Here is a 26,771-nt window from a genome sequence, read left to right as displayed (position 1 = left end):
CAGATGTTGGCAGTGTTAGGGCCAGGGAGGAGAGGCCATTCAGTGCTTGCCTCACTGTCCTTTCCTGCTGCGCTGGGGGCACGGGGATCCAAGGGCAGCCCTGAGGACAGTGTGTGTGTTTGCTTTGGGCCCTGCTGTCCTCACACCCTCATCCTGAAAGAAAAGGAGCAGACAGAGCTCCTTGCTCAAAGCCCACTAACACCTCAGCGTTATCACAGAGAAATGGGGTTATTAATTACAATGGGGTTATTAATCCTGTGTCTGCTTTTCAAGCATTTGTTTTGTTTTGCAAGAATTTATATTGGGGAAAAAAACACGACCCAGTGTTTTTGGATGGCAGTGCAAAGTTTAATTCATTCTGGAGGAGTCTTTTTACCCTTTTAGTGGGATTTGTGTCTTGGTACGGATGTACAGATAGAGACTTCTGCAGGGTTTAAGGACCATTTAGGGGCAACTAAGGCCACAAATTGTAAGAAAACTTTGAGAAAAAAATTGTGAAAAATGCTGTTAAACTTGATTTTTAAATTTTTTATTTTACCATTTGCTTCCTTGTTGTCCTTTTGCCAGTAACTCAGCAAAATATTGTCAGGGCCATCATCTCTGTGCCCTTTCAAAATAGCCATTATGCTTCCAGTGCTTCTTTGGAGCCAGAGATGCTTCAGAGGGATGAGTTTTCAGCCAAACCTTTGGCTCTCTCTGTTTGGCTCTGGGCTTTGCAGCGTGATATCTGATAATGAGATCCCTGTGTTGGCCTGTAGCATGGATCAGCATGAGGCTGCACTTAGCGTTGCCAATCAGAAATTGGGGTTTCATGGCTCCACATGTGCAATGCCCATGGCACTGGGCAGCAGTGAGTGTCTGTGGGGCTTTTCCAGAGCCCCAGAGTGTTGGAAGGGCTGCAGGCATTCCCCTTGGGTCAGCTCAGTGTGTTGTGGCTATTTTTAGGCTTTGGGGCGGTTTTGTTTCCCCTGTGAAGGTCAGCAGGCAGCGTGGTGTGGTTAGCAGCAGCACAGGCACTGCATTGTGGTGGCTCTTGTGGAATGGGAGCTCATCAGTGTGACTAACCCTGCTATTCAATCATGAAAAACCCTTACTCGGCTCTAATTATGCTGCATGATGTCAAAAAGATATTCTTCAGCTGTTACCAGATTCATGAGAGCCTGATTCATGGTAATTATTGGGGGAAAACAATCAGAGTCTGATTAGTTCAGAACTGACATGGTAAGGGAAGGAGAGAAAGATTTGAAAATTTACTTGGGCATTGATTATAATTAGATTTGTGTGTGTGTGGAAATGAGAAACAAGGAAGAGATGCAGGCATATTTTCTACTTGCGTGGAAGAGAGACATTCTTTCTAAGCAGAATCCTTTGCTTTTCATGCGTGTATTTCAGAATACTGACCCACAGGCAAAAGCATCAGGGAGTTTCCATTTAAAGGAGACCCTGGGGTACTGGTAATACCTGGCACGTTAGCTAATTGCAGTGCCAGGGATATACTGGGTCTCTGAAGGATCTGCCTGGATTCATTGCTGCCATGGCTTTATCCACAGTTTCTAGGGTGCTTCTCTCATCTGAAATGTGCTTTAAAGAAGCAGCTGTGGGCCTAAGGAAAGGGCAGTGGGGAGAAACCCCACTAAATTTCAACATTCTTCAGTCTTGTTGATGGAAGGCAGTGTTCAGGCCTTTATCTTTACAGACAGATTTCAAAATCTTTAGAATTTGGGTTCTTTTTTCCCCAAATCTCGGTGGTTTTTTCACTACATTTTAGTGTTTTAGCTATAACTCACTATATACTGAATATTTCCAAAATTGTTACTTAACTGTAATGCTCTTATTTCAAAATCTGGGGGATCAAAGGGGCAGAGAAAAAGTGAGAAGAAAAAGATCTTTCACATCACTTTTTAATTTGTTCCCAGAAAATTGGATTCCTAAGATCATACACTACAGAGGGAGAAAAAGCTACCAAACAGCTGAGTCCACCTTCAACAAAAGCTGAGTTAAACATTAACCTGCCCTGGACACAAAGAGCTGCTTGTGGTGATAATGCCCAAATCACCATGTTCGCTTGATTTTACCAACCAGAGTACAGGAGCTGCCTCCAGTGAGTGATTTTGGTACTGTGAGAAATCACTGGAAAGTTTTACACCCCATACTGGTGTGTGTAATAAGGCAGTGTCTCCTGGGTTGTAGTGGGTTGAATGTTTCATGTCAAGATTTGTATATTTTTAATTAGACAACTGTTCAGGTAATTTTCATGTAAATATTCAAAAATACCTGAGGAACACTCATAATTGATATCCAGAGATAGGGAAATGGAAAGTTTCTCAGCAGTGTTTTCTTACTTCTTTTATTATTGTTTTTCCAATTATTTGCCTGGTTTGGAGTATTTCAAAACACTGTGTGCTTTCAAACGTATTTCATGTGTCTAGAAATAGCAGCCATTGTGCAATGATTTTTTTCCACTTGTTTGTATAGAAAAGGAAAAGAAACATTAGAAATCTATTTGTGTAGTACATTACAAAGACTTGTAACAAACAGGTTTCAAAAACATCCTGGAAGGTTTCAGTTATTGGCTTAATATATGCCATAAAAACCAGTGGTGACCACGAGGAGCTACTACAATAAGCCTGGGTAATACTGCATGCCTAGGAATGCTTCAGAGATTGCAAATATAGAGCCTAGACAGGTAAAAAACAATAATTTGCATGTTATACATATTGCAAAATATTGTTGTGTGCTAACATTTTTCAGAGAAACACAGGTTTGTTATATCTGTGACATGCTCTCCTAATCAGCTAGTGGAATGAAAGAATATTCCACACCCTTAAATCCCCCAGAAACAAATAGTTCCTCCATGCTGGTGTGCATTTCATAATGAGCATGAAAGCTCTGCTTGCAGCAGGCTGACTTCAGTACCTACAGTGGGGTTTACAGGAATGATTTGCTATCAGAGGGAATTTCTCTAGGTTTTATCATAGGCAGTGAATCAGGCTGCAGGTATTTGGGGTTTTTCAAGTTGTCTCCTTTACCAGGAGGAATTCAGGGAGTTCAGGGATTTCTTTGATGCAGTTCTGTTGGAATATATGAATATAGGAATATAATTAATGTAAGATCTGGTGTTCTTGGGTGCAGCAGGAATTAGGGCAGCAGGAAGCAGGTGCAGCACAGCAGTTTGGCAATGCCAGCCGAGCATTCCCATCCTGTTATTTGACTTTAAACCAATCCTGACTGGCTCTCGAGGCCTTGCTGTGATTTTGGGCTCTGCCGCTGTTCTAGCTGTAGGGCTGATCCCAGGATTTGTCTGACTGCATCGTGGAAATGATCCAGGATGGAACTGAAGTATAATCTTAACTTTCCTGAAAGCCCCTCAGTGATAAATTAGGACATGCACTGCAGCCTTCCCATTAAAGGAAACATGGTTATTGTGTTTGATAAATTCCTTGTCAGCTGAATGGAAGGGATGGCGTGGGGGGTTGGACCCTTGCTTTTGCAAAGTAAATGGTTTATAACCTGTTTCCTCATATGTCTTCACTCCTAGATAAGAAAGCTAAAGCCATGTGGCAGAAATGGTTAATAGGTTAAGTCAACCCCAGTTCCTTGAAGTTGTTGAATCTTCTAAAATATTTTCCTGTTATGGAAAATGTGTTCTTCTAAAAGGAGCTAAGGAACACAATGTCTGCAATGTGGGTTTTTGCCCCTTTTCTTGTTCAGCTGGGGAAATCACTGCTGTGTACTCAGCCTTTATTTCATTGAGATGTTTTTCAGCTCTGGGGGTGTTTTTTGTGGGGTGTTTCAGTGTTTTTTTCTGTTCAAGCCGTGATGCTGTTGGCATAGGAATTGCACATCCTGCTGCTCTGGAGGGGAAAGTGAAGGATAGATGGTGGGAAACAGGGGCATGTCATTCAGGTGTTAAGTGATTTGTTCATGGCGGCTACCAGTCGTGTTTTACAGGTTAAAAAAACCCACAAATGAACCCTTGATAACAAAAACTAGACTATAGTCTATGAAGACTGTAACAAAAACCTCAATTCTTCATTTTATCACATTAATATTCTATCAGCAATGCAAGAGGAGTATGAAATCATAATTCTTGTATTACATCCAGGTTGCTCTGTCTTGTGGCAAATGCTTGCCCCCTAGACTTGGTAAAAAGCTGGCTTTTGGTTCCTGTGGAAGAGAACATCACCACCACACTGGAAATGTGTTGTGGTGTTGGGTGCCCAGGATGAGGTGGGAGATGAGAATTTGACTCAAAGTTCTCAGAAAGCTGATTTGTTATTTTATGATGTTACATGATATAATATGATATGAGATTATATTAATTGCTATTATATGCTGTATTATATGCTATATTATATTATATTATATGCTATATTATATTATATTATATTATGTTATATATGGTAATATAATGTAATGTAATCTAATGTAATGTATATAATATCATATTATATCATATATTATTGGATATGATATGATATTATATTATTCATAGTAGAGTATATGAAAATTACATACTAAAACTATACTAAAAGAGAAAGGGAGCATCAGAAGGCTGAAACAAGAATGATAATAAAAACCTGTGACAGGCTCAGAGAGTCCAACACAGGTGACTGTGATTGGCCATTAATTAAAAACAATTCACATGCTGGGTAAACAAGTCTGGAAATCCCATTCCAGAGCAGCAGAACAGGGAGAAGCTGAAGCTTCCCAGGAGAAGAAATGCTGGTGAAGGGATTTTCAGACAATATCACGGTGCCAGAAATGCCAGGCTGGGTGGAGCTGCTCCTGGAATGGGGAGCTGTGGGTCAGGAAGGGAGAGGATCAGTTGTAGGGTCTGTGAGGGTTGGGATGGCTGGTGCTCCTGGAAGCACATGGAATCACATCTGCTTACTGATAGGCTGGCTTGGATGAATGTGTTCCCAATATTCTAGACACTCTTCAGAGGACGGATGAACATTAATATTTTTATATTTAAAAGGTAAAATCCTGATATTTAATTGTTTTTACCCTAATTTTTTGGGACATAACAGGTAATTTTACAAAATCTTAATTCAGAATATTGTCTTATGCAAAGAATAGTGTTATTTAATTCATAATGAAATAATTTAGCTTCTTTTTGATAACCTAGCATGAGAAGTTTTTATAGGTTTTCTGGAGATCTTGAATAAGTTGTGCTGGCATATGATGAGCAGTACTTAATGCAAATTAAAGAGAGATTTTGGCTGCTTGGTGTGCTTAGTTTTCAGGTAATACATTTTGAAATAAATTCCAACAGCTGGAAGTTTGCATAATAGATTAAAAGTGATTTAATGGGCCTGTTTGACCTGTGAGATGGAATTTATTAAAATTGGTGGGTATTTAGGACCTTTAAAGGTTTCTTTGGTAATACAATGAAGGAGTTTCCTCACAATGAAACTGCTGTATGGCTAATATCTACCAGAAGCTTTTTTGGGAAAAGAACCTTTAAAACTATCTCAATAACAGCTATGGAGAAAAAAGCTTGGGTGGACATTGAAATCTCTTGTGCACACTCAGTGCTGTAGAATATTGCAGTGACTCCTGATGGTCCGTTCAAGCTGTAACACATCCAGGAGCTCACTGTCATCTGCCTTGGGCTTTGATGTCAGGTTGCTGAATAAAAAAGTCCATATTGCAGTAAGCTGAGCACTTGATCTGCACAGAGCCTTGAGTGTTAATGCTGTTGGCTTGTTTAGAAGAGGGGAAAGAAGAAGGCAGTGGTCTGAAAGCAGCTTTTTGGATACTGGGAGAAACAAAGGCTTCTCATTTTTCAGGTTGAGTAACAGTTTGTTTGTGTTTATCTGTCTCCTAACAGATTTATACGGATTGGGCTAATCACTATCTGGCAAAATCTGGGCACAAGAGATTGATAAAAGATCTGCAGCAAGATGTGACTGATGGAGTCCTGCTGGCTGAAATAATCCAAGTTGTAGGTGAGTGACTTTCTGTGCTTGTGCCAAGCATCCTCCAGCTCGGTCAGACAATCCCTGTTTTTATCTTCCACACCAACAGAGTGCATGGGGGGCTGTCCATCACACTGCATGGAATTATGTGCATCCTTTTCCTTCAGAGGCTTTGGTAATATAATCCAATATTTTTCCACTACGAGACAAGGCTTTTTAAAAAAGCCTTGTCTTGTAGTGGAAAAATATTGGATGTTGCTAATAAGATCTCCTGACACAGCAGTGTTACTCCACATGGCTGAATGTTAGAAAAAACAACTCATGAGGTTTTTTTTCTCTGCTAGCATGCTGTTAGCCCTCACTATTTCTAATACCTCTTGGGTACTGGACTGAATATAATTCACAGTGATACTGCCTCCTGTGTTTAACCTCCTGCCTCCAGTTGGATTCGGGAGATCACATATACGGCTGGGAAAAGGACAGAGGGTGTAATTTTTGTGTGGCAGAAAAAGAAATGTTTCATAATGAGTTTTCAGATGAGGAAAATCACTTACCATTAGGACAAATCTCAAGTGCAGGCTCAGTTATTTCATCCAAAGCCTTTATTTCTCTTAAATTAGTGCATTAATGCTTGTGAATAATGAAAGTTCTGCATATTGTCCCTCTTCCCTTGGGCCTGGATCCTTCATTAGTTCCTTCAGAGGCTCATCCATCTGGGGATGCCACAGAGCTCATGCATGGGCCAGTGGAGATGGATGGAATGGGAAAGCTGCTGATGGCAATTAGGACAGCCATTGTTGGGAGCAAAGGGACAGATCTGAGATGCAAATTAAGGAGCAGGACATCAGTGCATGCATATTTATTGTGTGTGTTTGAGGGGCTGTGGGGGAGCTGCTCCTGGCTTTGAGGTAGGGATCTGCAGGCCCTGTTCTGGGATGGCACTGAAACATCTCCCAGTGATTCCATTCCAAAATCTTAGAGAAGATTTTGTCTCCCTGCTGTAGGGCAGCACTGGGTCTCAGCAGCATTGTAGACCAGTTACAGAGGTGTAAAAACAGGCCATGGATTAATTGATGACTGTGTGTTGGCAGGCATTCACTTGGAACAATGCTCCTTCCTACATCCCTTTCCTTTAATAGGAAGGGGTTTTGGAAACCCAGAAGCAGTTAGGTGTTGATTCCTTTCTGCCTGTCTGGCTGCCCTGCCTTAACACAGCTGTAGGAAACTTCTGCATGAGAACATGTGTGCCAGAATACCACCATCAAAATGTGGACTTGGTTCCTTCTACCAAATATTCAAATGTAGCTCTTTGAGTATTGACTTGTGAAATTCAAATTATTCCTTCTAAAATACATAACCAGTTACTGCTTTGATCACCTTTGCAGGGTTTTTCTTTGGTCATTTTTATAGCTGCCTTTTGGCTAATATTTAAGATAAGGTCTGCAAGGTTTCAAAAGTTGAAGTATGAGGGGAAGGATTTCTTTATGAAGAACCTTTTTCATGTGGAAGAAAACATTCTGAGTTTAATCCAGCAAATTAATAGTGCAGAAAAGTAATTTGTTTCTGCTGTGTATGGCCTTTAGGCAGCTGCATCTCATTGTCACAAAGATGAGGAGGGCTTTCTGGTGTAGAAGCAGCTTTTTCTGTAGCCTGCAAAATCCAAGCTTTTTTCCTAACTACACAGTAAGAAAGCTTTGATATGCAGTGCAGGAGGGGGTTTTAATGTTATGGTGTGCTATGTGCAGAAGCAGCTATTTGCAAGTCAATTAAAATGCATTCACATCATGCTGGTTCATTTCAGTTCAAAATGTATGAGCTTGTAAAAGAATATGTAAGTCCTACATGCCTTAGTAATGCCATATAAAGGTAGCAGCTGTGTTTAAATCCATGCAGGGAGACACACTGGGTGTGACATGGGTTCCTGGAGGTGTCTCTGTACATGTGTCCCAAACAACTGACACCTCCTTCACAAGTTCCTTGGTCTGCTTTCAAGTAGCTATGAATGGTGCCAATTTATAGCAATGCAGCTATCAATTTTTAAAATGTTATAAACTTAATACTACGAGATGGGTGCACAGGACTTGGAAAATGGGATTTAGTGAATTAATCTTTGTTTCTGTATGGCCAAATCTGAGATGGCATTCCTGGGAGCAGCGTGTGCTTTTCACGTGTGGAGGCTGATGGAGCACCCTGTGAATTCAGTCTCTCTCAGATCAGCATCAGTTCCTCACTGCATTGTGTGCTGTGCCATGGGTGTGTAAAATGGGAGCTATCAGGCAAGAGTGAAGCTGTGTTACTGCTTTGCTTCCCATGGCTATGACTGCCACTGGAACATTGTGCCAAATGTGGTCCTCCTGACAGAGGGGATCCATGGAGTGGATGGAGTTCTGCCTGGTGTCCTGAGAATATATGAACAAAATGCAGCTTTTAATGCAAGAATCAAATGGGATGGCAGTGCCTGCCTTTATTACAGTGACAGAGCGGTGGGAAACTGAACTTTGGTTCTGACTGGTTCCTGACACTCAAAGACAAAAGTCATTTCAGCAACCAAGGCTGAAAGGTGAAACAGAGCAAACTCAGACTTTGAGGCAAACATTATCCACCTCAGGGATTTCACTGTTTTACCTCTGACCTTAAAGATGGAAACTGTGCTCTTCTAAAGAGGCAAACTGCTCTTCTGCTCTTTGGCAGGTTGGGGTAGCATGTGAGCCATGCTCAAGAATCTTGAAAAGTTGTTCCATGATTTGTGCTTTAAAAAAGAAAGGAAAAGAATATTAGTATTGATCATAAATTCACCATTTGGGTTTAAAACCTGTGTTCGCCGTGCAAGCAAACCACGTGTCATGCTAACATCTCTGTATGTGCAGTGCTCACTTTTGCACCCAGCCGTGGTTCAGCCTGCAGAGCTCACTGGCACCTTTGCTGCAGTGCAAAGTTGTTCCCTGTCTCTGTGCTGGGGCTGTCGGAGTTCCCTGTCTCTGTGCTGGGGCTGTCGGAGTTCCCTGTCTCTGTCACTGTGCTGGGGTTCCACAAGCCTGCAGAGCTCACTGACACCTTTGCTGCAGTGCAGAGTTGTTCCCTGTCTCTGTGCTGGGGCTCTCAGAGTTCCCTGTCTCTGTGCTGGGGCTCTCAGAGTTCCCTGTCTCTGTGCTGGGGTTCCACAAGCCTGCAGAGCTCGCTGACACCTTTCCTGCAGTGCAGAGTTGTTCCCTGTCTCTGTGCTGGGGCTCTCAGGGCAGTTGGTTCCTGCCCCAGCTGTCTCTGCAGGCACAGCCCATAGAGAGCTCCAGCTGCTTTTTTCTTTTTGTGGCTCTCAGTGTTTCGCACGTTCACTTGGCCCGGACGGCTACAATCCAAACCCCTCCACTGAGCTGGCAGCAGGTGCTCAAGAAGTCATTGGAATAAATGCCCTTGCTTTAGGTTTTTTGCTTTATTGTCTCTTTTTTTTTTTTTCCCTTTCAGCAAATGAAAAGATTGAAGACATCAATGGCTGCCCAAAGAATAGGTCTCAAATGGTGAGTACTAAAGTGGTTTGTGTGTGAGTGGCTGAGTGACAGTCTCAGACTTCAATGTCTGAGACTTTTAGTAACAATTTTTAATTAATTTTTCACAGTAGTGGACTAAAAGTATAATCTTCAGAACATAAATACTACAGTTCTTGCCCTGTTGTACTCCACAGTATTTGGATCAGGCCTTATAATATATCACATATTTACAATTGAGATTATTTTTACATTGCTACTTTATATTTCTGAAATATCACATAATTAAACAGAAATATATAGAAATAATTAGGTATTTGAAAGTATGATTAAGAGTTTCTATATCTTTTGAAATGAAACTAAGTAAATGAGCAGTATGAATGAAATGAAAAAATTTCATTAGATTCAAGGTGCAATTTGTTGGCAGGTAAGAAGTTGGTTTGTATCTTGCTTGTATTTAATATTCAAACCTGGAGAACCAAAAATCAGTCCAGGAAAATTAAAAATATAATAATACCTCAGGAGTGTATTTGCTGTGAGTATTGCTGAAACTAAAGGTATAGCAGAATTTTATGAAGAACACAAATAATAAAAAACTTGTTTTTAAAATATATTTAAATGAAAAGTTTTTAAAATTTATGATACAGAAGGAAGTAACTTGTTTGAAGTATCTTGAGAAAAAGTCATTTTGCAGCATAAATTCTATTGCCTTCCTTTGGCATTGCAAGTGCTTGCTTTGGGGACACTTGGATATCTGTTCTCTGTGGGAAACTTTTGATTTTTTTTTATTTTTATGAGCATTCCTGTCTGCCCCTACCTCCATGCCTTCATCATGAGCATGGCCACTCATGTAATAAAATGAAATCAAGATTTAGGGAGAGCTTGACATCCTAAGTCAAAACTCACACTCTGTTCTGCTCTTCTCTCTTGGCTGTTTGCTTGGAAGTTATCAATCTTGTTGAAAGCATGGAGCAAGCACTCTGTAGAAAGCAAACCATCAGGAAGATTTATCATTGCTCCTTTCTGCTGCTTTGAACAGGGTGGTTGCTATTCTCACAGCAGCTGTCTGGAGTATAAATAATGAGGAAATTTTGACAATTGCTATACTTTCATGTTCCACAAGCGTGTCTCAAGACCTGAATTTCATTCAGGACCAGAGTCTGTAACCAGCTCCAGGACGCTGCAGCTAAAAAAGTCACTTCAAGTCATTATTCTGAATGAGGAGAAAGTGCTGCTCTGTTGGGTAGAGGGATGCACGTTGCTTACGAAAGCTGGCTCAAGCTGCAGCCAGAGGCATGCAGGGGGCATGTGCTGGTCAGGAATGCTGGGCAGGGCTGGGAGCACACATTTGGTCGGAGCTGCCTCCTCTGATGCTGCTCCACTTGCTCCTTCAGGAGGCTGCAGTGGGTGGGACTGACCCCCCACTCATCAGCCCTGCAGTTTTCCTCATGGGAGAAAAATGAGAATTATGCTTGTGGCTTGCTTTTATCAGTCAGGTGCACATGGCTGCAGAGCTCTTTGTGGTCTGACTGTAAAAAAGAGTGTTGTTTCCCAGAGGAGCTGTGGCTGCTCCATCCCTGGAAGTGTTCAAAGCCGGCTTGGAGAAACGTGGGGAGTGAAAGATGTAACCAGAAGATCTTTGAGGATGCTTCCAACCCAAATCATTCCAGGATTCTTCCAAGGCAGAACATAGGAATCCTCATGGGGTGGTGTTGGTGCAGTAGTTACCTGCAGTGTTTAGGGAGACAGGACAGACATGTTGCAGAGCTTGTTTTAGGTACAGCAGTATTCATGCTTTGCATTTCAGTGCTCTCTGTTAATACAGCTTACAGGGCCCTGCAGCATGTGGAAGCTGGTGTTTGTGTCTGGTAGCTCTGGCTCAGAGAGGTGGCAGAGGCAAGGCCATCCAGACCCTTGGGTAATATCCACTCTTTTTTCAAATGAATCTTTCAGTTCCAAGTGGCCATATCCATATCAGAGTGCTTGAAAGGTGAGCAGCACATGAGGAGATTTGGGGGGGATGTAAAAAAAATTAGCACCAATGAATGGAGATTTAACTGTGCTCATTGTGTAGGAATCCAGCAGATCTCAGAGGGAAGGAAGCCTTCTCCCATCCCCTTTTCCCTTTGCGGAGTGACACACGTGGGCTGAGCTGTGAAGAATCAGCTCCCTCCCTGCCAGGTGTATCAGCTCAGAGAGCTGGAGCAGACTGTGCCTTCCCCAGTGCATCCCAGGGAAAGCAGTGTGTTCGCTGGCACGTGGCACAGTGCCAGGCTGGTGGTGCCAGCCCGAGGGAGCTCTGTGCAGAGCCACACCTGGCCCCTGGGCCTCGTTCCCTGGGCTGGAGAGCGTCAGGCAGATTGGCCCAAACCGAGCATCAGGGACAGCTCGGGTCTGTCAGGCTCCAGGCCAGTGCTAATAAGCCTTGGAAAGTGAAGTTCAGCACTGCAGAACCATGTGGGACCATCAGTGCTTATCAGCCTTGTCCCAGTGCCAGAAATGACATGACAAGGACCCCACTGGCTCATGAAAAATCACTTAGGTGAGAAGCTGTCCTCCCATCCTCATCCTGTCTGGGTTGTTCTGCTGAGGGGAGTATCCCTGTCTTCCTTTGCTCCAGATAAGAGTTGGCTGCCTTTTCTATAATCCATTATACACTATTCTATAGCTCTTCCTCTGCATAAAATCTGTTTCAGGGCTTTTTCCCCCCCAAACCTCTATATTTTCATGCTGTGGATATTTGTCTAAACAAAAGCCTGCAATTCTGGTGATTAGTTTCAGCTGCATGCAGAAAATACTGTGGGTAGGAGGGGATGTGCTTGTATGGAGCACAGGCCCTGGGACCAAGAATATTTGGAGAGCACTTCAGCATTTGGGTTTTTAAAAAAAAACCCAGAAAATGTTGACATAGTCCTTGATAACTGGGTGAAGGTCAATAAATCAGGGCCAGTTTTCTCTCCTGCACACTTCTGAAAAGAAGACTTAGGTGAATAAACCTGAGTAGGGCTATCTCTGCTAATATGGGTTGTTTATAGAAAAACAGAGATATTTTTCCTTTTTTTTTTTTTTTCTTATTTGCTTCTTGTTTAGGGCATGATTTTAATGTGTGGCGTCTTGCAGATTATGGGAGGTTAGTACCTGCCCTCCTAGGTATTACAGATTATTCTTACTCATGTGGGTGCCTTTGCAAGTGCTGAATGTTACCCCTTGTAAAAGGGTTCACACCACTTACATTTGTAAAATGATGAGCAGAACCCAAAGTGTGTGAGCTGCCTATGCTACATTAGATATGTATGAATATTGCAAAGCTGAAACGTGCTGAAAGGAAGAGAGTTGGAGAACCTGTGGGTGGATACACCAGACTCTCATCTCCCCATGTCTGGGGAAGCTGTGGGACACCCAGGACAAGAATTTGGAGCAGCAGAAAGGCTTAACAAACACCACAGCACCTCCTATAAATAGGGCAGGAAATTATTGTGGTTCGCCTGTGGGCTGGGGCTTGGCTTTCATATTTTCCAGGACCACTTTGTGTCTGTAAGTGTGTGTTCTCAAACAGCAAAAGGGAGGTGTTTATTTTTTTAATGTGTTGACAGGAAGTTTTTAGGAGTCATCTCTTTTTGGTGCAGATACCAAGCTGTGGTGGTGAACTGATGCCACTCAGCCTTCCTGCTGCTGCCTGTCCTGCAAACAAAGGACCTTGTGCTGGCTGCAGTGTGCATCAGAGCCAGCACTTCTTCCCAAGAACTGCATGGAAGTTGGGATGAAGGTCGTGTTTCCAGTACAATACCTTAGTTTTCAAGGAAACCTTGCTTCCAGTGATGGGAATTTGACTGCTATTTGAATATTTGACTGATTTCTGGTGCTCTGATAATGAGCTGTTTTGTAATGTGTGCGACACCTAAGGAACAGTTTGTATGGAAGTTTTCCAACATGGTGAGGACCTTGGTTTTGACTTGAACACCGCTGTTGGAGAAGGGCATTCACTCCCCTCCTCAGTGTGATCCCTGCCAGGTCCATACATTATTTTTTTTATTGTTGAAAGACCATAGATGTTGAAATCTCCATTACTAGCTAGTTTGTATGGCATGTGTCATCCGTGTTTCTGTGTTCTTTTTCTCAAGAGCACTTTAATGAATTGATGCAATGGGTGTGAGTGCTGCCATGGTGTGGCTCATGCTTACAGGAGATAGCTGGGCTCACACATTCATGGCTGGGAGGAATCATATGAGCTGAAACCATCTGCATGACCTGAGCATGTGTGTGTGTAATATCCGCTAAGGGAGGGAGCTGCTGTGTTATGTACAAATAACTAAAAGTAGCTGCTGTATTTAAAAAAAAATAATTGTTGCGTGTTTTCTCATGGAAAACAATTCTGTCTCTGCTCTTGGAGAGCAGGCACCCACTGTAACCTGCTGCTCTGAAAGTTTGGGGCAGTTTTATGCACCAGTGCTGCCCAAGCTTTGCCATAGGAAGGGGCAGTAAACCTGCCAGTAAATCTGTTGCTCCAGCCCCCGAGTCCCAGAGCCAAGGAGGGCTCTGCTGCTGCTGGGGCATGTGCTGCTAATTCAGGGCAGCAGCCCTGCTGCAAGATCAAAGGCGTCACAAGCATGGCTTTGCTCTGTGAATTCCTAGCGCAGGATTTTTGGAAATGTATCCCAGGGGTTAAATATAGCCGTGTATTTTCAAGTAGTCCAACTCCAGGGCTGAGCAAATGTAGTCAAAGGGAACTTTCCCATCATCTGAGCCTTCCCCTGCTTTGCCTGGGGAGGTGGTAACTCACCAGGAGCACATGTTTGGGAGTTTGATTGGGTTTGATGGTAGCTCATGGTGTCCTCTGGCCCTAACCTGTGGTGCAGTGCTGCCCAGCTGAAGGGTTGTGGGGGCTCATCTGAGGGGGAACAGCTCTCAGTGCTGTGCCAGCCTGGCCAGGGACAGACACCGTGCAGGGACATGGCCAAACAGCAAGTTCCAGAGTGTTAAAGTAGCTTTTTTTGAGCTCTCAGGGTTTCTGTTGGTCATGTATGAACCCACGTTGTGATGCAGACAAGAATGATTTAGTGCAGAGGAGATCTGCCAGGGTGTTTGTACTCAGCTGTCCTTCAGCCTCGGTTTCTGTGACTCTTTGTCCAAGATGAGATTGATTTTACTGACTCTGTTTCCCAGATACCCAGGCTGTTGTTGTGCTGCTGCGCTGCCCATTTGTGCATGGCAATCGGGGAGACAGGTGTGGTTGGGTCAGGGGTTTCTGTGCTGCAGAGCTTGCAGCCCAAATGAACCACGAGCCCCCCACTGGGCCCCCATCATCGTACACAGGAAATGACAGGGTAATTGGAGCTCAGGAAACACCAGTATGCACATCTCCCTGCCATGAGGCACAGCAGTGTCCCCTAGCAGAGGTTTGTTTCATTCTGGAAGGGAGGGCTCCCAGAGCTCTGTGTGCCCGTGGGGATGGGTGATAAGGCAGTGTGATAAGGCCTCCTGCACTGCATGGGCGTGTGGGGTGCCGCTGGGGACATTGCTGCTGACACTCATTTCATCAAGGATCACCCTCGTGGTCCCCAGTGGGCTGCTCTCAATTCCTCACCCTTTACAGTGATGCAAGAATTTGTGCATCGTCTGTCTCTGAAACAGTGTGAGGTTCAGTAAAGAGCAACAAAGTGATTTTTATTGAAAAAATGCAATGTACAAGCTTCAGTATAAAGACAGAATTAGATTCTGTTTGATCACTTACGTCACAGTTAAATGGAATTACTGCATTTTGAGTACTTATGGTTCTGCCCACCCTGTATTCATGAAACAGCAAATGGATTGAGGGGCCAGGGTCATTCCACATGTGTATATGGGGGTGTCTGTGGCTTCCACTTATATATTTACACCTACACCAAAGTCTGGAAGCACCATTAACATCATTTTCTGCCATGACCATTGCTCATATAAAATTATTACATTAATGTACCTTTTATGAAATACTTTGCAAACACACAGCTTCTTATTGTGCTTGGCAAAAATGGGGAAAACTGTGAAATCATGGTTGAGAACGTTTTCTAACTAACAAGAAAAAGTTTGGTTGATTTGAGGACAGGTAGAAGTAAAAATTAATTTATTATTCTCCTTTAGCTTGTGCTGAAGGATTGAGATTGTTTGTATGGAAATAACTTCTCCTGCCTGGGTGTTTCTTTTATGGGAGATGCAGTGATAAGCTCTTCACTGTGGAATATCTGTGAAAACAGATCATAGCTGTCACAAAGAATTCAGCAGTCCAGAGAAATAAACTTATTGTGTCTGTGTCCTGTCACAGATCTTTCATTTGCAGCCATTGCTTGTACAGTGTAATGAGTGATAATGGTTGTTTTAATTAGCTATTCCTTGGTGGTAGTGCATATCCAGAGCATTTTGTTCTTCTGGTTTTTGTGCAGGGCTATTTTTACACACACAAGTGGTGTTATTGCACTTGTTCTGGGCAGTTATGCAGGGGAATTTCAGTAGGAGATGCTGCCCAGGTGCAAGGAAGGAGGGGGCGCATGTGTGTTGGTGGCCCTGGAACAAATAAATCCCTTGGGAACAGGTGAGGCTGGGAGCCCAGGGCTGCAGGCCCGGGAATGCCAGTGGGGAATGCCAGTGCTGGGAACGGACTCTGGCCACAGCTCCTGCCCAGGGACCCTTCAGGAATGAGCAACTGTCCATGCCTGCATTGCACGAGGTGCTTTCTGAACCACTTTCATTACATTCTGGATTCCTGCTGCAAGTTCAAGTTACTGATCCACGGAGCCTTCAGCATTGAGCTGGTGTTTGAGGACAGAGCAGCCTGCCCTCGGTGCACTGGTGGTGTTGGTATCAGTCCTTCCTTCTGAGCATTTGTGCACTCTGGAAAAGATTGGTTTGTGTAAATTTCAAGGATCTTTCAGGAAAAGTCCACCTTTGCTAGATATTGGTGTAATTTTGGATTGAATTAAGGAATGATGAAATTGTTTGGGTTGAAGGGATTGTGACAACCACCCGGCTCCAACCCCCTGCCATGGCAGGGATATTTCCCAGTGTCCCAGGCTGCTCCCAGCCCTGCCCAGCCTGGCCTGGGGCACTGCCGGGGATCCAGGGGCAGCCACAGCTGCTGTGGGCAATCTGTGGGAAGGATTCCTTCCTAATGTCTGACACAAACCTGCTCTCTCCCGGTTTAAAGCCATTCCCCCTTTCCCAGCTGCACAGAACAGAACTTATAATGGAAAAGGGTCTTCCATGGGCAGCCAGGAAGGTGGGAATAATGCATCCCTGGGAGTCACTGCTGTCCTAATGATGGGCTTCTTGAGCACAGCCATGGCTTCTCCCCAGCTCCTCCTCTTCTCAGTTACACGGAAACAGAGATTCAGTGCCAAGAAATACAGTTATTGTGGTCTGTGCTAAAATACTGTCAAGAGAGTTTCATCTGTATCCTAAATTGATGATTCTCCAGAGGCAGGATTCTTTGTTGATACTTGTTTCGCAAAGTTGTTGCTTGATCATAATTTAGAACATCTCACAAACCCAAATTCACAAATTATCCACTTTAACTTTTCAAAGGTCTGATTCTGAAGAGCTAATCAAAAAATAACCTTTCCAGGAATATTTTTCGAAGAAAATGCTCTTTACTTTTGTTTTTCCCCATAGGAAAATGTCAGTTTTAAATAAATAAACCTGTAAAAACAAACCTGAAAGAAAGCTGAGTGAAGCAGGAGCATTTCTACCACCCTCCATGTGTCCGTCCCTGAGCAGATCAGCTTTGGCAAACCAGGGAGTTGCCCTGGATGGCCTGAATCCATGCACAGCACCCCGTGCCCCTTGGATGCCCTCTGTTGTCATCAGCAATTTGGCCAGTGTGAAGTACAGCCTTCTCTGTGGGGTTTGCTGCCCTCATTTCTGTTCACCCTGGGCATGTTGGGAGGGAATGTTGAGTGTTTGTCCCATTATTTCTGCGGGAAGAGCTGCAAACGCAGGATAGCAAAGGTTTTACCAAGGTCAAAGAGGAGAGGATGCATGAGATGAGGGTTAAGCTGGTTCTCCAGCTTTAGACTAATGCCCAAACTCTCCTTGTCTTTAAAAACCCAAAGTATGGCAGTTTTAAGAGAACACTCAACTCTTCATGTATATTTGAGCAGATTTTTTTTCCTGTGGGTATATCTGCCACAACCTGCTTCAGAATACAGACTAGCTTCATTTACCATTTTATTTTATTTTATTTTTAATTTTATTTTATTTTATATTTAATTTTATATTTATTTTTATTTTATTTTTAAGGTGCCCACCAAGTTCTGTCAAAAATCCAGAAACTTAATTTTGGGAGACATTTTTATCCAAGTAGTCAGGAGCAGCAGATGAATGCTGGGAGCGATGTATTATTTTCTTTTTAAAAAGATATATTTTGAATGGGATAACTGCTAATGAAGATTTATTTTAAACAGAGCAATAAGAGTTAGTATTTCTATCCTTCTGGGACAAATGGAATTTGCAATTCTGCTTTGGTGTTTTTTTTATATATAATTATATTTAGGAAATAGAGGAAATGAGATGTTATTGCAATGGAGAGCCCTTCCTCCCCCAAAACTCCAGGATTCTAAAAATTGTCAGTGTAATGACTTAAGATTTTAAGGCTCTTTTTAAACTTTTGGATATAAAATATGAGGGCAAACGCCTTATTCAAAAGTACAGACAAGGAATAAATTTTGTCCTAAGGAACAGCTTGTGTTTCTTAGGCTATTTCCTTGTTTCTGCACTGTATGTGAAGTCAGCTGGAATATTGCATAAAGGTTTGTGAGGCCTTAAAAACTTTCATGTGAATTCATTCTTTTTTCTTTTGAAAATGAATATACTACACATAAATTTGAGCCACAGGCTGCATAAGCACAGGTTTCAGTATTAGAAGTGATTTTTCTGGATAAGCTCATCAAAACTCCCCATTTATCACTGTAAAAGTTGGGAGCGCAGGTCTTGCATCACAACATGAGAAACCTCCCCTGAAGGAGCCTACAATGAGTTCAATTCTGTTTTTTGTTGAGAAAAACCCCCATGTCTGTTCCAGGAGCAGCAGCCTTGTGTGTTGGACAGACAGCTTTGGCTGGGGCTGTGTCCATACTCAGATTTTGTCTGAGATATTCAGTGTTCCACACGTCAGGGCCCACCTGTGGCTCTCCATTTATAGGCTACAGGATGGGGATATTTTGGCTTGGGGTTTTTTTAAATTTGCTTCTGGCATATCCTGTTCTGCTCATACAGGCCAGGGCATGTTTTCTCTCCAGCACTGGCGAGAATAGAAATTGAAATTGCTGCGCAAGGTCTGGTGTGATCATGCGGTCCTGGGCAGTTCTCCATGTGCAGCACTCAGCCATGGTGCCTCCTGCTCCCACCCTGTCAGGTTACTCATGTCAAGAGGGAGTTCTCAGGTGGCTTTTCCTTCTCTGAATATGAGAATGATGGCACTTGATACGTTATGTCTGAGCATAAATTGAATTTCACAGTGTTGTTGCAGTTTGTTTTCCTCATCATCTCCTAATTAAAAGGAAGCAGGAGGAGGAGCCCCAGAGGCTGCCAGCCCCTCTGGTGTGGGGCCCCTCTGCTGTCCTTGGTTGGCATTTAGGGACATTTCAGAATGAATACCCATCATAAAAGAATGTGGGACTGATAGCACATGTTGATAGTAGATTACTCCTGAAATAGTTTAAATGTGATGATCTAAAATTGCAAGTTAATTTGAATATTTTGTCTGGGAGGTTTAATAAGGCTTAGTTTGGGATACCCCAGTAATGTTCCTGAGTGGGATCATCACTGTGGGTGGCTGTGCTTGGTTTTCCTTCTTTTGCACAGCTTTCCCCTGTTTTGGGTAGGCAGGGATTGAGAGCATCCAGCTGCCATCTTTCCTGCTTTGCTTCTGCTGTGTTAAACATTGCTGACAAAGCAAATGAGAAATCAGAATTGTCGGCCAAAAAACACAATTGTAGCTCACAGTGCAACAGAAAATATCCACTCCCCTTTGGCAAATCTGGTCGTTTCACATCTGCGTGAAGGGTTTGAGCAATATGGACTTGGCAGAAGAGGGGCCTGTAGAGTCTGGGTGATGATTTGCTGCTGAATGCTGTGATTACAGGCAGCAACTGTACTTTGTGTTGGGAGTCACCAGGATGCAGGGTCATTGGGGTTTTGCTTACAATCACAGAATGGTTCGGGTTTAAAGACCCTCTTGTTCCAGTCCCCTGCATGGGCAGGGACACCTTTCGCTGCCCTGGGTGCTCTGAGCCCTGTCCAGCCTGAACAATTCCAGGGGTGGAGCAGCCACAGTTCTGTGCCAGGGCCTCACCACCCTCACCATCTACCTGAGATCTATCCAGAAACTTCACTTCTATCCTACACACATCTAAATGGTCTAATTATCATGGCTTGCTTGTCTCCAGCCCTGTCTGCACTGGGGTCGTATTTCTCCACTATATTTTTGAATTATTAGTAGTTAATACAGCAGAGACCAGGGCAGGAATTCTTCCTTGGAGCTTTTATGAGTGAAATTCATGACATGTAGCATTGCTGGGAAGTCATCTCTTCAAACAGCAACAGGATTTCTGATGCATTAGACTGATTCAGCCAAGTCAGGGTTCTTGACTCAGCCATTGTTGTGTGGGAAGGACCTTGAATTCTTACCAGCAGTAAATTTTGATAATTTCAGCCACAGTTCTGCATTCAGTGTTCCACTTGTTTTTGAATTTTTCTCCTTTTCTTCTGTTTTCCTTTTTGAGCTCTATTTTTCCTTCCAAATCAACCAATTCCTCTCATTCCTGCCATGCTGCCATGTAATGTTGTTAATATCACAGACACTGTGTAAATCTTAGACAGTCATTATATCTTTCAGGTTTTTATATATTTTTATTTATATCTTTTAGTTTTATTCTTTTAGTGAATTTCTCACGTGTGCATTGCTGTACATCCCTACAGGATCTTCCCCTAGTTCTTTATTTTCTGAATGTGAAGGCTGTAGCTTGCACATCCCTGGTACTCCCACTTTGTTTAGTCATGCCTGATGAAATCAAGGTGTTTTCCATGGCAGTAGGGCACCAAGAGCCCCTGTTCCTCACAGCTTTTAGCCAGGAATTCCCACTGGTGTGGCGAGGCATCCATCTGACCTTTTGTATGGCCGTGAGGTTCCATGCTCAACCTATGGTTCAGATACAGACCTGTGATGGAGAGCCATCCATCAGTCTGAGCATGGGTGTGATTTACCTAAATTCAGTGGCCACAGTGCTCAGAAAAACTGGGGGGTTGTGCCACAGGAGAAATAGAATTGTTTAAAGGGGACTCCCTGAATCTGAGTATGATGAGATTAGGACATCACCAAAGATTGCTGTATAGCGCCAAGAATGAGGACATGGATGAGGAACTCACTGTGAATCCTAATCTTGTGCCTCACTCTGTCCTGAAAGAGAGTTTATCAGAGGTGAGGGGACTGGGAAGAGAAGCAGGCAGAGCAGGACTGAGAGAGCTTCTGCAGCTGGAGTGAGGGTGAGATATTGCTTGTCTTTAGTCACTAACCTGCGGGTTTGGAGAGGAGGCATCTGCCCACAGCTGTGGAAGTCTGGAAGTGTTCTTGGAATGGTGCAGCTTGTTAAGTGCAAGTAGTAGGAATGGATTGATCCTTTTATGTGGTGTTTATTCTTGAAAAGGTGAACTTTGGTTTTCCAGCCAAGTCGCCAATCACCTCAATAAAAGAGCCGTGTTGGAGACTTGAAAGGCTTGTTGAGTACTGAAGAAGGAAATGGGTCAATTGGCTGTTGGATCATACTGAACTGTGGATAAATGAACCTTTGAACTGCACCCTGCTTCAAGCCTTAAGGTCTGAGCAGTACAGGAAATGTGTTCTTTGGTCCCTCTCTGGCTTTTGGAGTATATGATTTACTCAAAGTGTGCTATATACTTTGTGTACTTTATATTATATCTCAAAGTATAATGAGGTTGATAAAAGTGTTTCTAATTGTTGAAATCACAGTTCAGCAATGCCAATAACTTAACCTCTACCCCTGATAGGAGAAAATGTTTTTATTGTTACAGTTAAAGACAATAAATTAATGTGCCCTGAGAGAAGTCCATGTGGGAGGTTTCCTGGCAGCTTCCGTGGTCCTTTTTTATTACTTTGAGAAGGACAAGGAACTCAGGTCAGTGCTGGGAGCTCAGGTTCTAAACTGCAGCCTTAGCCCTCAGCTGTGTGGTTTCTGAGGGCAGGCAGGAGCTGCTAGGGCAGCTGGATTTTTCATGTTTCCTTTACATGTCTCCGTGCTCCACAGAATAAAGGTAGTTATGTGAGACCAAGCGTGGGGCTTGGTGTCCGTCTCCTTCCTTATCCATATGGTGGATGCAGTGTTTGGTTGCAATGTTTAAAGGAATTAATAAATTAATGTTTGAGACATGTTCAGACACAAATACTTATTTTATCACTTGCTGGTTACCATGGTTAAATAAAAGAGTTGCTCAACAGTGTCATCCAAGAGTTTTTGGTGTAACTGCACACAAAACATGGTATTTCCTCAAGTGTTCCTTGCAGCCCCTCGAGGTGTCCAAGCTCAGGCATTTGCATGGAAGTGCTTTGGGCTGGGCTGGGGGCTGGCATCTCCCTGCATCTCCTGGTTATGGCACAGAGCTTCAGTGGGAGTTTGGTGGGAAGTCAGGTGTGAGGCTGCTCCAAGGTTCTTGCTGTAATGTTGAGATGGAGTGGAAAACATTCCTGACTCGTTCAGCCCCTCTGGAGTTCACTTTGTTAGGTAGGTTTGAGTCCAGTCTGTGTGTAGCAAGGGCAGAGCTGTTGTGCACGAGTCCCTGCCTGGTGGAAGCTGGTTTGTCCCATGAAGGCTGTGCCCATTGTCCGCCTGTGTGAGGGGCAGGAGGTGCCCTCAGGAATGGCCTGGTGCTCCTGCCTTGCGGGGAATGCGGCAGGGAGCGCGCTCTGCATTCCAGTTTCCAGTTACAGCTCTTGTGTTCAGCTCCTGCTGCGGCTGGAAGCTTCTGCCAGCTGTCAGCTTCAGAGCAAGTGGCAGTCTGCCTCCTCCAACAACGGCCTCCATGTTTATTTTCGGTTTGGTGTCTGTTGCGCTTGTTGTAGGTTACGCATCCGGCGCGGAGCATCCTTGACCCTCCAGTAAGAAACAGGGAATAGAGCTAACCTGCTTCGTGCAGATGCCAATAACAGAAAGCCCTGACCCGTGGAACAGCCAGTTTATAATCAATGCAATAATCCATTTAGGGCCCCAGAAACTGAGAGAGTTTCATACTATGGTTTCCACATCACGAGCAAAGGGACTTTTTTATGGGATGCAAAGACTGAGCGCACTCAAGGGTGGCGGTGGATGAGAGTAAATAATTCTTACAATGCTTTTTCTTTTTGTGTCTCCTTTTTCCCTGTTTGTTTTGTTTGCTCTTGAACAGATTGAGAACATAGATGCGTGCCTGAGTTTCCTGGCTGCCAAGGGGATAAACATCCAGGGGCTGTCAGCAGAAGGTGAGTCCATTGGTTGGTTAAGATTCCATGTTAATGAGGAACCTGAATTGCTGCCTGTGATTGCAACTAGAACATGGAGTGTAATTAACAAGGTCAGTTTAAACTTCTGACAATCTTTATTGCTTTTTTCCCCATCTCAGTTTGAAAGGTAGATAAAATATGTATCTAATTTCTACACAGCTTACTTGTAAAAGTAATCGAGACCAAATTAGAGTTCAGTCACTTCTTCACTACTTTCTGTTGAAAACCAGAAATTTCTTATCTCAGTTCTATCATTTGCACATTGATCAGTATATATTTTACAGATATAAGTGAACTGCTGTCAGTTGTTTGCCTTTTCAGAGAAAAAATTTATTTCCTTATTCTTCAATTATTCTTTTACCTGAACAACCATCCTGCTTCCTGTTTCCAAGTGCACAAAACAATCAAATCCAAATGTTTTGAGTCAAAACAAAACAAAAGACATTTTGACCTCTAATTAATCACTCTGCTTTTGAAGCGCAGCAGAATTTTCTGAAACCAAACTAGGTTAACTCTGTTCCTTTATGGCACAATGTGTGGCACCTGTTGGCTCAGAAGCTGTTTAGCTATTATCTTATTAAGAGATCAAACAGATTTCTGTCATCATCAGCACCAGCTTTCACTTGTATTTTCAATTAAATATGCTGGAAAAGCATTGGGTTCAGTAGCTGAATATATGACATGACATCTCGATCAGTGCTTTGCAGAACGCATAATTGAATGTGTGGCATCAGGTGAGACTTCAAAGTTACATTTGATGACTGAGCCTCTTCACAAACTTAGTTTGGAGGAGGATGCTGCACCGAAATAGCAGATATTTAGTGTTCTAACCTGAGTGCACCACAGCTAGCAGAAGAGGAGGCAGAATGTTGGGTGTATTCTTAGGCTGCATTAGAACAGCAATAACAAAAATTTTCCTACAAAGAGAAGCTTTACTATGGTCCACCTGAGTGCTGCCAGCATTGCACTTCTCAGTTGCTTGGTTATAATCAGAAGGATTCTCGTGTCAAGAAAAGAAAGCATGAGCTAAAACTTCAAACAGCAGAAAACTTGGTTTTTGCCAGGAAATGAGTAAAAAGAAAACGCGGCTGAGTCAGTTGTAAAGGCCAATTTTGACCTTAGCATGGAAATATTGTAAAAATACATTCACATTATTTACCAGGTAAATAAACTCCCAGTGGAGTGGCAGGTGGGTGATGAGCAAAGTGCCTGGGTGTACGGAGCTGGCAGTGTGGTGCTGCCCACGCTGGTTAATGCCCATGGCTCTCCTGCCAAGGCCCAGGGCAGGCCCAGCAGCACACACGTTATCCCACAGCTTCCCCGATTCGGGATTTCTGCCTTGCTCTTACACTGTCTAGGAATTAGTGTATTAAATCTCATGGAAGCTGAGAAGGAACAGTAATGTTTGCTGCCCATAAATGAGAGCACATAATGAGAGCATTACTGACTCCACCACTAACATTGAAGGAAGAAAGTGACAACTAGAGAAGGGGAGGGAATTAATATATTTTTATAAAATAAGGTAAAAGACTTGAATGCAGCAGTGAAGTGAATTTCTCTTTCTAGTTGCTCCAGCACTGTGTTGAGGAACACAGAACCATTTGAAGTGAGGAATGTTGTTACCAAACAAGCAGTGTTTCTGTGCAAGTTGCCAAGACCTGTTAGGTCAACTGCAAATAACTTTATTTACTTCACTGGCAGATCCTCATCCAGGAGGAAGGAAAAGGTTGTGATTGCTTCCAAACGGGAATAATCACTGAAGTCCCCTGGGTTTGTTAAGAGCATGTATTTTTCAACAGTGCAGCTTCAGTGTGGAGGGAAGTTAATGACTCAAAACTGGAATTTGGATGACTCCTAAATGTTGAAATAATTTGGGGCTGCACGTGTATATCCTTCTAGTGTTGAAAAATCCTGCTTTGATATGTGTGTGCCACTGACACAGAGTCTGTTTTGATGGATTTCTGCAGTGGAGATGCTGAGGAGCTGCAGTCACTGGTGATGACTGTGCTGTGCTAGAGGCTCCCCTTCCCCAGAAACATGAAGGCAAAAAGGCATCCCCTTATCAAAGATTCCTAGAAATATAAATCTCCGTTTCTAGTTGCTGAAGAAAACTATTGAGGGCTGGAGATCTCTTTTCACTTCTTGCTGCAAATTTTTATTGTTCATTCTTTGAACTGTCTTGCTATACCCCTGCCCTTAGACCTGTGTTAGACTCCTGGAATTGCAGCTGCCCAGAGAAGCTTGCTCTCCTTCACACAATATCTCCTTGCTCTCAAGATATTGAAGATATTGGAGAATATAAATGTGCATTAGAAACTCAGACTGATATCACACATAAGCAGCTGCACATCTTTTGGGTGACAGATGAGCTGGATAAGGATCAGCTGAACACATCCTGGAGCAGGGATGGAGGGCAAACAGGCACCAGCAGGGAGATCCCAGGATGGAAATCTCTGAAGAGTGGATTTGGGGGCTTCCTTTGAAAACCAAATTCCGGTTTCAAGTGTCCGGAGTGTTTGTTTCCAGTATCCAGGACAGTAATTTTTGGCTCCACATTTAGAATGGCTGGGTGACATCCTTGTCCTTATCTAAGTCAATATGATACTGGAGCTGCCCATGGGCTGGAGAGGACTTGAAGCAGGAAGCATTTGAGACTCTGCTGATGTGCAGAGTGCAGTGAGGCTGAAGTAGTCTTTGAAATACTCCTTTTGTACGAAATGTGAGGTAGAACTGTCAGAATTACCTCAGTTTTTAAGATAAAAGAAACAGGTACCACTGAAAGCCTGATTTAATTTTTTTTTTTTTTCAAATCCAGAGGGGAAGAGACTGCTTTAATTCATTAAAAGTGTTCTTCTTTTGATTATTTGGTCAAAAGCAGGTTGCCTTTCTGATAAATGCAGCAGACAACAGGCAGCAACACGTTGTAGGTGGGTTATTGTTATAGTTGCCTTTCACTTCACATAGAAATCAGTTTCCAGTTGCATATTGCTAAATTTAAACAAGCAGGTCCATGGTAATTTCTTTTATTCCTGACCTGTATTTGTGCAGTTAAGCTTCCCAGTGCCCCTGGATCTGTTTAGTTATGCTTCAACCTGTGATTGGATGCTGCTTTCCTTACAGCTCCCATGGATAATTCGAGTTCTTTGCTGGAGATAAGGAAATCCTTTTCACTGTGTTCTGCTGCATTTTGTGTCTGTTTTACTTCTACCCCTGTCCTCCTAAGCTAAACAGAGGTTATTGAAGAGAACCTGCAGATTAGAGAAGGAACCTGCCTGGTGCAGGGAGAGGAGGCTGGGTTTGTGCATGGGAGCAGGAGTGGGCTGGGAAAAGGGGGAACAGCAGGATTAATCGGGACCCCACTGTTCAGGGGGAGACCAAAACGAGCCAAGAAAACAAAGGAAGGCTGAAAATGGCTCCTGGAGGGCCCTGGGAATGATGATCCTTTAAACAAGGGATTGGGGGTCACTGGTGGGACACAGCACTGATGGAGGGACCAGGCTGCAGGGAAGGAAAAATGGCTGGGGAAACTGAGTCAGGAAGTGTGAGAGGAAAGGGATCTCCTGGGTCAGGGCCACTTGGAGAAGGGCTAATATTCTCTGAAGTCATGGGCAGGGGTTGAGACAAATTTCAGAAAGAAAGTGAGTTATATCAGTGTCTGGGAAGGGAAAGTAGACTGAGGTGCAGGTAGACAAGGAGACCAAAGCTGGGAGCTGGTACAGAACGGGTAAAGAACAGTTTTAAACCTTGAGCCTCAGATCTGCTGGGTGAAGTGCTTAGGATTAGGAGCAGAAGCTTGTTTATACAGCAAAGACGAGCAATGTGAGCAGAAATGTGGCTGGGAGAGGG

General features: G+C 43.3%; 1 protein-coding gene across 8 annotated transcripts in view; it reads left to right on the top strand.

The window, feature by feature from the left end:
- Positions 1-26,771, top strand: part of NAV2 (neuron navigator 2) — a 370,655-nt gene that overhangs the window by 215,701 nt on the left and 128,183 nt on the right. For all 8 annotated transcript variants that reach the window (XM_074543924.1, XM_074543920.1, XM_074543916.1 and 5 more), the window contains 3 exons: positions 5,837-5,954; positions 9,387-9,439; positions 22,832-22,904. In XM_074543924.1, the coding sequence (XP_074400025.1) occupies positions 5,837-5,954; positions 9,387-9,439; positions 22,832-22,904 (244 nt within the window). The remainder of the gene's footprint in view (positions 1-5,836; positions 5,955-9,386; positions 9,440-22,831; positions 22,905-26,771) is intronic.

Source organism: Zonotrichia albicollis, chromosome 6 (assembly GCF_047830755.1).
Source record: "Zonotrichia albicollis isolate bZonAlb1 chromosome 6, bZonAlb1.hap1, whole genome shotgun sequence".
Classification (NCBI taxonomy): domain Eukaryota; kingdom Metazoa; phylum Chordata; class Aves; order Passeriformes; family Passerellidae; genus Zonotrichia; species Zonotrichia albicollis.
Note: the sequence above shows the minus strand (reverse complement) of the source record. Positions and strands in the feature narration are given on the sequence as shown.